This window comes from Pipistrellus hanaki (genome assembly GCF_964339955.1).
Source record: "Pipistrellus hanaki genome assembly, chromosome: 19".
In the NCBI taxonomy this organism is placed as follows: Eukaryota; Metazoa; Chordata; class Mammalia; order Chiroptera; family Vespertilionidae; genus Pipistrellus; species Pipistrellus hanaki.
This window is the reverse complement of record NC_140521.1, coordinates 17,534,628-17,550,017: the sequence shown is the minus strand read 5'-3', so window position 1 is coordinate 17,550,017 and position 15,390 is coordinate 17,534,628. Positions and strand designations below refer to the sequence as shown.

The 15,390-nt window shown below is 60.0% G+C and overlaps 1 protein-coding gene across 1 annotated transcript in view; it reads right to left on the bottom strand.

Annotated features, from left to right (window-relative positions):
* Window positions 1-15,390, bottom strand: part of DTX1 (deltex E3 ubiquitin ligase 1) — a 34,393-nt gene that overhangs the window by 7,301 nt on the left and 11,702 nt on the right. Inside the window, exon 3 of the mRNA XM_084868302.1 lies at window positions 9,018-9,690. Coding sequence (XP_084724428.1) covers window positions 9,018-9,690 — 673 coding nt within the window. The remainder of the gene's footprint in view (window positions 1-9,017; window positions 9,691-15,390) is intronic.

Sequence of the window (15,390 nt, the reverse complement as noted above, 5' to 3'; positions counted from 1 at the left end):
CCAGAGCATGAGGAGCTATATTAAAGGGCCGCGGCATTAGGAAGGTTGAGAACCGCTGGTCTAGCACAGAGTAGATGCTCAGTAAACACTTATTTCGTGAATGAAGGAAGGCAGCCCGGGCTTTGGGGGGAGGTTCCAAGGGGACTCCTGTGCACGTGCTCAGGGACGCGGTCCGCATGGACTTTTCTGCAGATCTGAAGTGAGCCTGGAGCAGGAGTCCCGGGGACCCCCCTCCCCCCTGCAGCTGCTGGCCCTGGGAGGTCTCGGCCAACATGCATCCTAAGTGACTGCGCTCAGGGAGGGCATCCCGTGGGAACAGCCCACGCGAACATTCTCAAAGAATTTCCCGGAAATCCTCCCCATCCAATCCGAGGCAGGAGTTCCACGCAAGGGTTTGGGGAGCCCAGACAGGTCACACCTGCCCTCTGAAGACAGGGTCAGAGGTGACTGTCCTCGGGAGGCCACTTCGGACCCCCGTCACGCGAATTCACAGCCACGCCTTACCGGAAACCAATCACTGACTGACTCACGGATGGAGAGATGTGGACAGGAAGCCGGGGAGGCTGGTCAGCAGCCTTAACCACTCACGGTTTAGTTGAGGCATTGTTAGCTGAAGCAGCCTCCACCTCGGTGGTCTTAGGTGAATCTCTGTTATTTCCTGCCTAAGGGCTGTGGGTGTCTCCCATAGCCTCAAGGAAAGGGATAGCAGGGCCCGAGCAGTGGGTAGTCCGCCCCCTAGAGGTGGGCTCCCGCCTGGCCCCCACTATCGCCAAATTAATACATTTTCTAGTCTCTTTTCATTTGTGTGCGGCCTTCTCCAGAACCCGGACCCTGACCCGGAACCCTGAGCCACGTGGGATGTGAAAGGGATTCCTACAACGCCCCCTTTTCATTCCCAAGGGACTGTGCTTCTCCTCTCTTGAGGACTCGGGCATGTTCGCTCTTGCTTTCTCGTTGTGTGGTTCCTCCCCTCTCTCTTCCCCCAGACTGTGAGCCTCTGGAAGCGTCTCTGACCCGGGCCTGTGACCAGAGTGAGGATGAAACTCGCTCACATGGGTCCTCGGTACGTACTCAGTGGGGAAGCTGAGCCCCATGAGGAAGCGCTCTGCTAGCTCTGCAGTCTCCTCAGGGGGAGGCCCCGCATCTGTAGAAACAGAGGCTCCAACGCCAAACACAACCCCCCACCCAACACGAGGTTGGAGCAGGGATGGCACTTATACCACAGGTGTAGCACTACGCCCAGGACAGGCATCACCAATCAATCCCAGCACACCTTCCCATGAGCCAGGAACGCAACTGCAGAATCCCCCTCAGCACCCTGCTCTGGGGAGTCGCTGCCACGCGGGCAGAGACGGCTCAGGTGGAATCTGTTCGGCTCAGGTGGAATCTGTTCGTCACTTATTTTTGCAGATGATGGGACTGAGGCCCAGAGAGGGGAAGCGACCTCACTAGGGTCACCCAGCTGGCTCTGGGTCCCTGGAGCTGTGGGTCAGTGAGCAGGGTGCTCCCACCAGGCTGATCTGTGGGGCCATCTGGAGAGTTGCCAGCCTTCTGAGACCTCTGTGCCCTGCAGGGGGGCTGAAGCCTCTCCCCTGGGCCCTGGGGCCGGCTCAGCCCTGCGCGGGCTGCACAGTGGGTCCCTCTGTCTGCTCGGCCTCCCTGCTCCGGCCCAGCATCAGGGCAGTGCAGGGCCGGGGACAGGGGGAAGCCACACGGACACTCCCTGCGGGCAGCTGAGGTCCCCCCTCCACCTGCATCTGGCCTCCCTGCCCCTGGACATCCTGCCAGCGGTGTCACCGTCCCCAGATGATGGTTTCCAGGCCCCCCGATGAGTGTCAGAAGACTGGGTGCCCCATGGGCCAAGCAAAATGTGCCAGCCGCCTGGCTGCTGCCTGGAGGCCTTGCTCGCTTCCCCTTTCCTCGCTCCGGCACCTGTCTGCTCGGACAGGCCCAGAGCTTCCCTGGGCCTCAGTTTCCCCTCTGTCACACAGGGCCTCTCACCCCTGCACACCCGTCCACTCCTAGGGGTGAAAGGGGCAAAAGTCCCCTGGGGAGGCATCTTGAGGGGCGGTTGCCACTTGAGGGTCAGATTTACCCTGAGGCCTGGGGATCAGGGCCACTCTACCCCCCACCTTCTTGGTCTCCCTGCCTGCCCAGTGCAGCGCTCTGTGGGAGGAGCAGGGCCAGGAGGGAAGGGGAGGGAGGGGAGGGAAGGGGAGGAGAGGGCCGGGCTGGTTCCCACGGCCTCAGCGCCCTGTGCAGACAGGAGCCTGTGGTTTGGCCTCCCAGGGAGCGGGGCAGGAAGTGCTTCAGGTCTGCGGGGCGGGGTGGGTGGGTGTTTGGTTTGACCTCGTGATGAGGCTGAGGCGGTGGGGAAATGGCAGCCGTGGAGTCACAGCCCCTACACCCCCCTCTTCCCCGCCCCCCCCCTCCCCGCGAGGCCAGGAAGGGGGAGGGCGGGAGGCCAGGTGGGGACACATTCCTCATGGTGCGCTTTTCAGTTCTTTTTCTTTTTATTTTTTTAAAGCATTTCGATGTGACGCCTATTAAAGAACTGCAGGCACAGAATGCGGACTCTTTTAAGTGAGAACGTAAAATCACTGCTAGGAGTAAAAAAAAAAGAGGAGGAGCAAAAAACACACTCAAGCATCACCACCACATCAAAGCCCACCTCCCCCCCGCCCCCGCCTCCCGCTTGGCCCCACCTGCAGGCTGTTCTTAATCTCCAGTGACCCCGTTACAGCAAAGTCACACCCGTCTCTCTTCCCCGGCTCACAGCTCTGCGGGCTCCCGGCTCACACACACACACACACAAACACGTCAAAGCCCAAGTCCCCGACACAGCCCTCAGGGCCCCGGAGAACTGGCCCCATTTCACGTCTGACCTCCTCTCCCCCTGCTCACCCTCTGCGGCCTCGTCGGCCACACGGGCCTCCCCCAACATGCCAGCTGCCGCTGCCTCAGGGCCTTTGCACAAGCTGCCCCCTCTGCCTGGAGCTCCTCCTCGGCCTCCGTCAATCTTTGCTCAAAGGCTACCTTCTCAGGGGAGCCTTTTCTGGCCTCTTTGCCTAAAATGACATCCCTCTGCCGAAACCGGTTTGGCTCAATGAATAGAGCATCAGCCTGCGGACTCCAAGGTCCCGGGTTTGATTCCAGTCAAGGGCATGTACTTGGTTTGCGGGCACATCCCCAGTGAGGGGTGTGCAGGAGACAGCTGATCGATGATTCTCTCTCATCGATGTTTCTAACTTTCTATCCCTCTCCCTTCCTCTCTGTAAAAAATCAATAAAATATATTTTAAAAATAAAATAAAATAAAATGACATCCCTCTCACTGCTCCCTACATCCTTTACAAGTTTTCTCTTTTTCTACTCTGTAGCAGTTACGGCTCTGCCATATTCCAGAATTTATTTTTGTTGTTTGTGTGTTGAAGGTGAGCTCCAGGAGGGTGGGGGTTGGCCTGCTTCGTTCACGGATGCATCTCCAGGGTCCCGCCGAGCACCTGCCACACAGCAGTTGCTGAGGCGTGTGGATGAATTAACCGGGGAACAGGCGAACGCAAGGCGGAAGGAAGGGAACGAGAGACAGCAAATGGGGGAAAAGGTGGCGGGTACAGGGTCAGCGCCCTTAGCGCAGAAGGAGTGCGGGCGGATCGGTCTCAAAGCAGCAAACAGCCCAAGAGAAGGGCGAGCGGGAGAAGCAAACGATGGAAAAAGCAGGACCCGTGGGCGCCCAGGAAACAGGAGGAACCAGAGGTGCCAGGCACCGGGCACTGGGCACCGAGGAGGCTGGCGCTGGGCACTCCTCAGGGAGGGGGAGCGAGACGTACCCTCTCCCGCTGCCCCCGAGGGGATGTCAGTGGTGCAGACTTCAAAAGGCAGCCACTTTGCCCTGACCGGTGTGGCTCAGTGGATAGAGCATCGGCCTGTGGACTGAAAGGTCCCAGGTTCGATTCCTGTCGAGGGCATGTACCTTGGTTGCGGGCACATCCCCAGTGGGTGAGCAGGAGGCAGCTGATCGATGTTTCTCCCTCATCGGTGTTTCTAACTCTCTATCCCTCTCCCTTCTTTAAAAATAAAATAAAATAATAAAATAAAATAAAATAAAATAAAAAAGATGGCCACTTTGACATGTGGCCTCAAGCCGGTCAAGGACGGGTTGCCTGCCCCACCCCACAGGTGCGAAAGCTGAGGGCCAGAGAGGCATGGGCGCCGCTGGGCTCAGGGAGAGGAGATGTGGAAGCTGGGCCCACACGCAGCCTCTGCTCCGGGGCCGACACCCCCTGGAATCAGGGCTGTGGCGGGGGCTGGGGGTGTCTTGGGGACCACGGCTCGAAATGTGGAGCGGGCAGGCAGGAGGGCGGGACACCCCAATACCCTGAGGGGGGGATTCTGAATCAGAGTCCTCATTGTGCGAGCCTCCGTTTCCTGGCGTGCCACACGGGGGTCACGGGACCTGCCTCCCACAAGGCGGGAACCGAGAGAGGCGATCGCATGATCGCGTGTCCCAGCCGCACGCAGGAGGCTGGGCCGACATGTGAGCGCTCAGCACAGAAAAACAGGCCTGCAGCTGCCCCCTCTCCCTCCCTCCCTCCCTCCACCGCGTGGGGTGGAAACTCTGAGTCTGCCCACAGCTGTGTTCCAGAGCGCTGGACGCTGCCCTCTCGGGGGACAGGGCGGATCTTCCCCGCCCCTGCTGTCCCCCAGGCCCGGCCGCCAGCTGGCTCCCCGCCCCCGCCCAGGGGCGAGTGGAAAAACCCGGGCCCTGGAGGCACTCCCCGCTCTGGCTGTGCAGCCTGGGCCAAGGCAGTGGCCGTCTCTGGGCCTCCAGGCTGTGGCCCACCCAGGGCTGAGGGGAGGGTGGGATGAGGACGGACTCAGAGTGCTCCGAAGAGCCCACTCTGTTCCAAGCTGGCCACGCCGCATTTCCAGCCGTTTGGCAGAGGGGGGCCCGGAGGCCAGGGAGGGAAAGCTGGGTGCGCAGGGTCGCCCAGCGGGGACAGGACTGGGTGTGTGTGAGTCCCGCGGGGGGGAAAGAGGGAGGGTGAGAGCAGGGAGCAGGAGAAGGGAGGAGCTGAGAAGGAAACGGGGGCAGGAGGGAAGGAGCAGCAGACACAGACAGGCAGACAGAGCCAGGGAGACGGGAGGGGAAGAGAACAGACTCCGCCGTGAGAGTCACCGAGGCTGTCCCTGGTGCATGGCGGTCCCGGCCTCTCTCGCTGACCTCTGACCCCAGGCCCTAGACACTTGCAGAAGTGAGATGGGGTCCCTTGCAGAAGTGAGATGGGGTCCCTCGGGCGGGCCCTGTGTCCTTATAGAAGGACATTTGGACACCAGGACACAGAGGTGAGGCTGTGGGCGGGGCCGTGAGGACTGGGGGTGGGGGTGGGAGGCCTGGCTGCCTGGCTCCTCAGAGACCCCATCCCTATCCCCTCATTTGGCCGAACCTGGGCCTCCGATGCCTTGGCAACAGGACGCTGCAGGTGGGGGGGACCAGGGTCTGTCGTCCCCCCCCCCCCCCCCCCCCCGCCTTCCTCCCTTTCCCCTCACGGCAGCAGACTTGATGGGTCCTGCCCACCCCCCACTCTGAGCCAGGAGTATTTTTAACTGGCGTTCCTTGGAGATGAGGGTTGGGGGATCTCCAAGCGGCTTGTCTGGCTGGGGAGGGTAGGCCAGAGGGGCGTCGGGGAGACTGGGCGGCTCTGCCAGGCCAGGGCGGGGTGAGGGAGCCCTGTCTGGTGTCCAGGTCACAAACAGCTCCCAGAAGGAGGAGGAGAAGGAGGAGGAGGATGGACAGAAGGATACAGCGGGATAGGGGCACGTGGCTGAGGAGAACGTTGTTCTGGTAAGTTCTAGGGGACATGCGTTATGATCAGCGCCCTCAGGAGCCATTCTTCTCTCCTCACAGCCCCGTGAGCTCCAGCACACTCTGCGGCTCCCACTGCCGGCAGCACCACGCCCCCAACCTGGCTCTGTGGTTCCTGAGGTCCCGGCAGGAACCTCTAGCCCCGTGAGGTGCCCGGACCTGCTGGCTGCAGCCCCACCGCCACCCTCTGCTCTCACAGTGCCTTCCCCTTCTCACACCCGCCCCCGCTCACGTCCAGCCCTTCCCCGAACCAGCCACGGCCTTCTAGTGCCTCTGACGTCCTGCACGCTGTTCCCTCTGTGGGGAACAGCCTTTCTCGGATCTGGCTGCCTCCTCAGGGGTCTGCCCTGACCGCCCATCCCCCTCAGCCGCACTGCCCCCCCCCTTCCCAGCGCCGCCCCCCCCCCCCCTCCAGGGATTGTGTTCCTTTCCGTGTTTACCTGCTCTCTGCCTGTCTCCCCACCAGCCTGGACCCTGTTTGTCCGGTGTGCTCTGTGAACCTGCACCACGGTCCACAGGTGAAGGATTAATATCACACAATAAAAGCCGATGATCCCCAGCTGCTCTAAAACAGCGGCTTTCCCCGGTTTCTCAGGGACTAAGAGATTCACTTCACCGGGCAGCCCCTGGAGCAATGCGGCGATGATGCGAAAGGCTCCGTTCTCACTGGTAACGTGACCAGACGTCCCGATTTTTAACAATTGGTCCCGCGTCCCGAGGCGTTTTAAAAAAAGTCCCAATTTTTGGAAAGCATCTGGACTTTTTAAAAATGCCACGGGACGCGGGACAAATTGTTAAAAGTCAGGACTGTCCCGCCAAAAGTGGGACGTCTGGTCACCTTACACTATGGCTACGCACACACAGACCCGTGTTCGCTGCTCCGCCCTACGCCGTGCCATTCCACCCCAATCCCATAATCCGCCCGTGCGGGCACAGTGCAGCCCCAAAGAGAAGAAGGTTCCCCGTTCTTGCTGCCGAGGTCCCTGGACCTTCCCTGGTTCTGCCCGCTCCAACTCCCACCCCAGCTGGCCGTCCACTCTTCTTGTCGATCTGGGCCCCCCCAGCCCTTCCTCTCCCTCAGGAGCTGGAGCTAGGGTGCTGAGGACAGGGAGCTACAACAAACACACCAGCTCCCGGCCTCCTGAGGTCTCCTGTCTGCTGGCGCCGGGCCTGCCCCAGAGGAGGGGCCGGGCGGGGAAGGGAAGGGCGAGGCAGGCAGGTGGCAGCTGCAATCTTCCCATGGAAAGTTACGGCCCCAGCTGCCCTTCCCCCCCACACCCACCTTCCTCCCGGATAACAAAAACAGTCCCCGGTCACTGCCGGACGGCTGCGGGTACAGACGCCATGTTCAGGATCACAGCCTCTCCGCAGGGTGGGGAGTCCTGCTCCCATTTCACAGATGGTGAAACTGAGGCTCGACGAAGGGGAGGGGCGAGGCCCAGATCTCACAGCTCCGAAGCGGCCCAGAGGGGACCTGAACCTGAGCAGGCTCTCAAGAGGACAGAAGCCTGTCTCACGTTAGGGTCCCTTTCCCTTCTCAAGGCCTCAGTTTCCCTTGGTGAAATGGGAGGTCTGGAGGAGGTGGCCTCAAAGATTGGATCCAGATGTGGCCTTTGCTGGTCTCTCTCAGGCCGTCACGGCCAGTCCCCGGAGACATACCACAGCGACACAAGCAGTGCCCGCCCCTCCTCTTGGGCATCAGGATCCAAACGCCACCTGGTCTTTTCCCTTCTGGGCTGTCCCGAGGTCAAGGTCATGGCTCCTGGCTCTCATTCCCACTCCCTCAGGGCCTGGTCCTCTGCTGAGACAGGCTCACTGGGCCCCCATCCTGGGCTTGGATGCCTTAACGCAGGAATTCCCAATCTTGGTCTGACCTGGGTTCCCCTTCCTCGATGACATCCACTGGGAAATCCTGCCAGTTCATCAAAGATCCCCCCCAAAAAGGACCATTTTGGTTAAAACAAGAGCAGAGGCCGGTTCCTGGGTGTGATTTCTCCTGCTCGGTCACCCTCTCCTGCCACTGTCTCTGGCCACCCCCGGAGTCCCTGGAACCCAGTTTGCAAACCACAGGATTAGCCCAAAGCGGCCTCTGGGGGACTGTTTGGGGTCAGTGGCGGGTGCTTGCTGGAGCCTTCCCCTGAGATGGGCATGGACCGGGCTGGGGTTGGAAATCATCTAACATCACAGACTCCGGACCCTCCAGGCCTGCGTGTCCACCCCGCTCTCCACCTGGGGGACTCGCAGCAGGTGCCACACCCCTCCCGGCCTCAGCCTCTCCGTCTGTCTCGTGGGCACGACAGGATGAGCTGGAGCAGCAAACGAGACGATGCAGACCAAGCTCAGCAAACAAACACGGACGGCGTGCCCTTATTATCGTTGCTCCAGTCCCACCACTTGCGAACTGCGTGATCCCGGAAGTTACAGACCCTCCCCCTCCAGGGTCTTCACCTGTAACGGCGAGCGAACCGTACCTACCGCACAGGGTCCTCTGTGCGCGGAGATAAACAAGTGGAAACGCATGAAGGCGCTTAGTGAGGGCCTGACATAAAGCGAATACTTAATAGATGCTAAATATTGCCAAAACCGGTTTGGCTCAGTGGATAGAGCATCGGCCTGTGGACTGAACGGACGCAGGTTTGATTCCAGTCAAGGGCATGTACCTCGGTTGCGGGCACATCCCCAGTAGGAGGTGTGCAAGAGGCAGCTGATCAATGATTTTCTCTCATTGATGTTTCTAACTCTCTATCCTTTTCCCTTCCACTCTGTAAAAAAAATAAAATAAAATAAAAAATAAAAAATAAAAAAAATCAATAAAATATATTAAGCCAAGACCGGTTTGGTTCAGTCGGCCTGTGGACTGAAGGGACCTGGGTTCGATTCCGGTCAAGGGCGTGTTGCGGGCACATCCCCAGAGGGGTGTGTGCAAGAGGCACCTGATTGATGATTCTCTCTCATCGATGTTTCTAACTCTCTATCCCTCTCCCTTCCTCTCTGTAAAATATTAATAAAATATACTTAATAAATAAATAAATAAAATATATTTTAAAAAAATAGATGCTAAATACTGCTTATGCTTGTTACTGCGATTGTCATTCTCTGCACCTGTCCTCTGGGCGGCCAGGCCTGCGCCAGGGGAGAGGGGGGTGTCTTACCCGGGCGGGATGGAGGCGCGGGCGCTCCCGCCGGAGGCGCGCTGGGGTCCGGGCCGGTTGAGGTTGTTCTGTCCCGGGGCGGGCGCGCCGCCGGGGGCGCTGGGGCTCCGCGGGGGCGCCCCGGAGGAGGGGGGCGCGGGCTCGGCCGGGCTGGCGGCGGGCGCGGCCCAGAGTGCGGGGCCCGCGAAGGTGGCGCTGGGGCGCACGGCGGCGGGCGGGCCCCCGGGGGGCGGCGGGGGCGCGGCGGCCGGGGGCCCCCGGCGGCGCTGCGAGGCCAGGATGGCGTTGGAGGCGGCGCGCGTGCTGTTGACCAGCAGGCACTGCTGGCAGGAGCAGGGCTGGCCCGAGCCCGCGCCCACGGGCCACGACTGAGACTTGGGGATGGAGCCCACGGTGAGCGGGTAGGCCAGGTCCAGGCGGCGGCGCAGCCGGCGGCGCCGGCGCGTCTGGCGGTTCATCTGCGACATGCTGCCGAAGGAGATGAGGTAGCAGAAGCCGAGCGACGACAGGTCCAGCCAGGGGTGCTGCTTCTCGTAGGCGTTCTGGATGGTGATGCAGATGTCCATGTCGTAGGCCGTCCAGGCGCCGCCGTCGCTCTCCCACTCCCACACGATGCCCTTGCCCGGCGCCGACGACGGGTCGTAGAAGTTGCGCCGCACCGGCCGCATGGTGCCTGCGCGCAAAGGGGAGAGGGAGTCAGGCCGGGGGGAGGGAAGCTCAGAGGGCTGGAGGGGCCGCACAGGGGCGTGGGAGGATGCAGTGCAGGGCGGGGAGGAGGGTGCACAAAGGTGGGGTCAGGGCAGCACGCGATGCAGGGCAGCCAGGCAGGGCGAGGGCAGGGCAGGCAGGCTCTCTCCCCCTCCCAGGGGCCAGCCAGGCATGGCCCTGGGATGGGGTGTGGGTTGGGGTTGGGGGTGGGCAGCCCAGGCAAGGTCAGGCAGAGTCAGCACCCCTGAGGGCAGAGATCCATGCAGACACATGGGTGGTATGCAGACCCTCATTAGTTCACTCATTCATCCCGCCCTTCTACCCTTAGTGCAGTGTTTCCCAAAGTGTGGTACGCATACCCCCAGGGGCCGGGAAGAGTTTGGTGGGGGTACGCGTTGCACCGGAGTTTGGTGGGGATATGCACTGCACCGTGCTTAGCTGCGCCTGATTCTGTGTTCTCATGAGTACGATGGGCACTCAGCGTCACGGAAATTATAGAAGGGGTACCCATATGTCAAAAGTTTGGGAAACACTGCTAGCACATTCATTGCTTCCTGCCCTAATCCACACATTTATCCATTCCTCAGTTCCCTCATTCAGCAGCCCTCCCATGGGTCCCTTCACCCACGCCCACCCGCGGTCAGCCACCATGCTCATTCACACCTGCATTTCCTCTCGCCCCCGCCCTCACTCCATCATCCAAGCATGGCCGTTCCTCCACTCACCACCATCCCACTGTAAATGTGCACCCCTGTCCTCATTTTCCTTCCCCCCCCCCCCTCTCCTCCTTCCTCCCTTTTCTCCGCCTGGGATACTTCCTCTTTTACCTCCTCCTTTTGCTTCCTGCCTCCTCTGGCTGGAGTGTCCCCCGCCACAACGCAGGGACTTTGTTTTATTCGCGGCTGTACCCCTCCCCTCCCAGCACCTACCCCAGTCGGGGCTCACAGGTACTGGCTGACCGTAAGGGTGGGTTCGTTAGCTCAGACATGGATTCCTTCTCACTTCCCTCGGGCCTTTCTGCTTATCCCTGCCCTGGCCCATTCCTGGGTCCGCTGATGTGTTTTTTCCTTCCTCTGTTCGTTCCTCTGCTCCTTCCTTTCACAAACACTCGCTGACACGGGCTCTCTGGGGGACCCCGTGCTGAGTGCTCATTCGAAGAGAACGTAAAAAACGCATGGTCACCCAGCCGGGCGGATGCCCACGCCCCCATTTCAAAGACGAGGGCGCTGAGGCTTCGCTCCTGGCCCCTGCTCCCGGGCTCCCAGATCTCCAGGTGCTCTCCGAGAGCACGGCTCCAGGGGACACTGGGTTTAGCAGACATAGCCCCACGCCCAGGCTGCAGGACTTGTCAGAGCCTTCGGCCTGCCCCGGCCGGGGGCCAGCGTGGAAACACTCCGGCTGCACCCACGTGGCACTCCCGAGGAAGATGGCAGGCCTGCCCGCTCCTCGGCGGCGGGCAAGTCCCTTAGGACCCCCTGGGTTTCCGTGGTTCCTCCCCACCTCGCAAATGAAGGTGACGCCGGTTTGTGACTCACCCTGCCCCTCTCACCTCGGTGAGGGTTCGGTGAGAGGAGCCGCAGAGCACAGGGTGTGGGCAGGGCCCGGGGTCGGGAGGCAGGCAGGCTGACCTGATTTCAGGCCCCGACTGCCTGACTTCCCAGCTTCATGGCGACAGTCAGGTGACTCAGCGTTTCTGTGCCTCCCTGTCCCCATCTCTAAAGTGGGCACAAGCAGGCCTTCCTTGTGGGGCAGATAAAAGGAACCATCACCACAAACACTGCCTCGTCCCTGATGATTCCAAAGTGGGTCATTTCCTGCCGAAACCGGTTTGTCTCAGTGGATAGAGCCTCGGCCTGCGGACTGAAAGGGCCCAGGTTCGATTCCGGGCAAGGGCATGTATACCTTGGTTGCGGGCACATCCCCAGTGGGGGTTGTGCAGGAGGCAGCTGATTGATGTTTCTAACTCTCTATCCCTCTCCCTTCCTCTCAGTAAAAAAAAATCAATAAAATATATTTTAAAAATAAATAAAAATAAAGTGGGTCATTTCCCGCCACATCTTCCTCGCTGAGGGCCAGGCGCACGTGTCCGGTTGCCCCCTCGGCACCTTCCCTCCCGGCACCTTCTCAACCTTCAGTTCTGCGAAAGCACGGCTCCGACCTGTCCCCACCTGAGCCCGCTCCTCCTCAAGGCTTTTTTGTCTCGGTGACTGGAAGCTCCGTCCTTCCCGCAGCGTGTGCCCCCAAACCCCCAAATGTGGCTTCACTTCTTCCCTCACACCCCGACCTTCACACACAGCCCGCCTCGGACCCTTCCTCTCCCAGGCACCCATCCTCCCCGGTCCAAGCCTCGGCCTGTCCCCCGCCTGGACCATCACCGTAGACGCATGGCTGGTCTCTGCTTCCGGCCTTGCCTTCTGTACTGTGTTCCCCACACGGCAGCCAGAGGGACCCTGCTCAGTGCGAGGCAGCTCGCACCCGTCTCCTGCCCCAAACCCTCCCCTGGCCCCCATGGCTCCCTTGGCTCAAAAGTCCTGGCCATGACCTCTGAGGCCCTACATGGTCCACACAATCCTCCTCTCACTCCGCTCCAGACACCCTCACCTGCTTGCTGGGCCTCAAACATCCCAAACACTGCCAGCCTCAGGGCCTTTGCACATGCTGTCCCCTCACCTGGAAAAGGCGTGGCCACGCCCAGAAGCTTCCTCCTTTATTTTTCGATCTCTGTTCAAGACCTTCCCAGACCTCAGAACGGCTGCCCTCCCATTCCCAGCCTCCTGGCTCTTAGCACTGCCTGCCCTGGTGTATCCTCTGCACACTTCCTTCCCCCTCTGTCGCCTCCCAGTAGGCCGTCAGCCCACGAGGACAGAGATTCTTGACGGCTTTGCTCATGGCTGCTGTATTCCAAGCGTCTAGCACGGTGCCTGGCACACAGCAGGCCCTCATGACCGTGTTTCCATTGGTAGTTGGCATCCCCAAGGGGGCCTGGCCCAGGAATCTGCAGCCAGGTGGGTGGGGACCCATCATGATCTCCCCCCCCACACACACTCCACTTGCTTAGATTCCTCTGACTGTTCGCACTTGGGTCCTGCTCTCTCTCTGTTTGAATTTATTTTTTAATTACATTTTTATTGATTTCAGAGAGGAAGGGAGAGGGAGATAGAAACATCAATGATGAGAGTGAATCATGGATGGGCTGCCTCCTGCACGCCCCCCACTGGAGATTGAGCCCACCACCCCGGGCATGTACCGTGACCAGGAATTGAACCGTGACCTCCTGGGTCATAGGACAATGCTCAGCCACTGAGCCACGCTGGCTGGCTCTCTCTGTTAGAACTTAGAATCCAAGGGCTACGGACTTTCTCTACCCCAAGAGCTGAGGAAACCAAGGCACAGAGCCGCAGCTGTCGGTGTGGGAGCAGCGGGGAGGGGCTGGGTCCCAGGGCTCCTGTAATGTTCCAACCAATCACATGAAAAGCTCCCCGGGGCCCTGGGCAGCCTCCTTCTGATGCCTGATTTATCACGTTAATGGAGTGTGTGCAAATTGATTTTTTCCCCTTGACAACAGCGTTCCTCCAGGGCAGGCCTGAGAGGGGATGGCTTAGAGGGGAAATCCCAGGTCCTGTTCCTGCCTCTGCTCCCGAGTGCTGGCCTCCTCCTCCCAGGGCCTCAGTCTCCCTGTCTGCAAAATGGGGGACCATGAGAGATGATCTTCAGGTCTGATATGACTGAAGTAGCACCCTTAGCCTCCCACTGAGTGAGGGTCCAGGGGCTATGTTACCTGGATGGGAAGGGAAGGGAAGGGATGGGGACTCGCTTTATTCAACCACCTCTGTGTGCCACGTCTTGGGACCGGCAGAGCAGGGTGCGGTGTGGGAGATGCAGAGCGAAGTGGCTGAAACAACTCAGAAGTCTCACCGGCTATGTGCAAATTCTGGACCCACACACAGCCTCAGGGTTCTCATCTGGGAAATGGGGGCAGTGACACCAGCCGTGGGACACGGTGAGATAGTGTACGCCATGGGTGCTTAGTAGAGCGCTGGGCTAGAGTAAGGGCTCAGTGAATGTTAGTTAGCTAAGATGCTTGTTGTTAATATACAGTTACCCAGCCGAAACTGGTTTGGCTCAGTGGATAGAGCGTCGGTCTGCGGACTGAAAGGTCCCGGGTTCGATTCCGGTCAAGGGCATGTACCTTGGTTGCAGGCACATCTCCAGTAGGGGGCGTGCAAGAGGCAGCTGATCAATGACTCTCTCTCATTGATGTTTCTAACTCTCTATCTCTCTCCCTTCCTCTCTGTAAAAAATCAATAAAATATATTAAAAAAAATATTATACACAGTTACCCACATTCACCCTCTCCCAGCCCTTGTTCACTTTGCAAACTCCTATTCATACTACAAAACCCCCGCACGCTACTCTCCTCCCGGAAATGCTTTTCTGTTCTCTGCTGTATACAGCTTTTTTTTTTCTTTTTTCTTTTTTTTTCTGTCCTTGTACTGTGATGCAGTTATTCGTTTTTGTTCTTTTTTTTTTTTTTAAATGTATTTTATTGATTTTTTTACAGAGAGGAAGGGAGAGAGATAGAGAGTTAGAAACATCGATGAGAGAGAAACATTGATCAGCTGCCTCCTGTACACCCCCTACTGGGGATGTGCCCGCCACCAAGGTACATGCCCTTGACCGGAATCAAACTTGGGACCCTTGAGTCCGCAAGCTGAAGCTCTATCCACTGAGCCAAACTGGTTCCGGCACTTTCTCTAATTTCTAAATCCCCAGCTCCTCCACTCAGGAACCTGTCGTTTTCCGTGACGGACACGGGAAACAGAGAAAATGCCTACCACAGGCAGCCTCCTTGGCACACAGGTCAGGGCTCAGATGGCGTGGGAGGAGGAGGAGGCGGGTTCCTGGAGACCGGACCAGGAGCCAAAGCACACAGGGGACCCCTGGGGCCAGGGCTGGGGACGGGGCTCCTGAGGGCAGCCTTGGCCAGCTCTACCACACAGGATTCTGGGAACTGCTCTGGGCCAGGCCAGGGCCAGCCCGCCCCATCGGCCCTCTCTCCGGGGCTCTGTTTACCAGGGACCCATTTTCCTGCCTGTTTACTGGTAGTTATTAAAGGCTGCGTCCCCGGAGCCCTTTTCAAACGAGATTGGAACCCGGAGAGCGGGAGTAATTAGGGCAGCTGCCACCCTCCCGCCGGCCCCGCGCCCGCCCCTACGCCCGCTGCTGCCCGCCCGTCCACCTCGCCCGCCGGCACTGGCCCCGCACCAGGCCGAGGGGGCCAGCTGGCTCCCTGGTGACCTGCCTGGACTGCAATCTCGAGGTGTTCCAGGGAGCAGGGGCGGAACTAGGCCTTCTCCGCCGCCGTGGCCTTGGCCTAGATTTCCAGCCAGAACAATGGGTCTAAGACAGGCCGGAGGCTCTTCAGCCCGGGAGGCGGGGAAGGCCTCAGCCCGGCTGGGCTTTCTCACTGACCCGCTCCGCTGGGTGTCCTTGAGCAGCCCACGCCCCTCCTGCCACCGCCTGGGCCTTGAGGGCACCCAGCTGCGCCGGCCGTGAGGGCCCGTCCCCATGGCAGTGAGGAACACGGGTCAGGCACGCTCCGTCCCTGGGCCTGTGTTTGTGCGTCTGCTTCTGTGGTCTGTCCCCCGCCCCCTCCTCCGTTCCC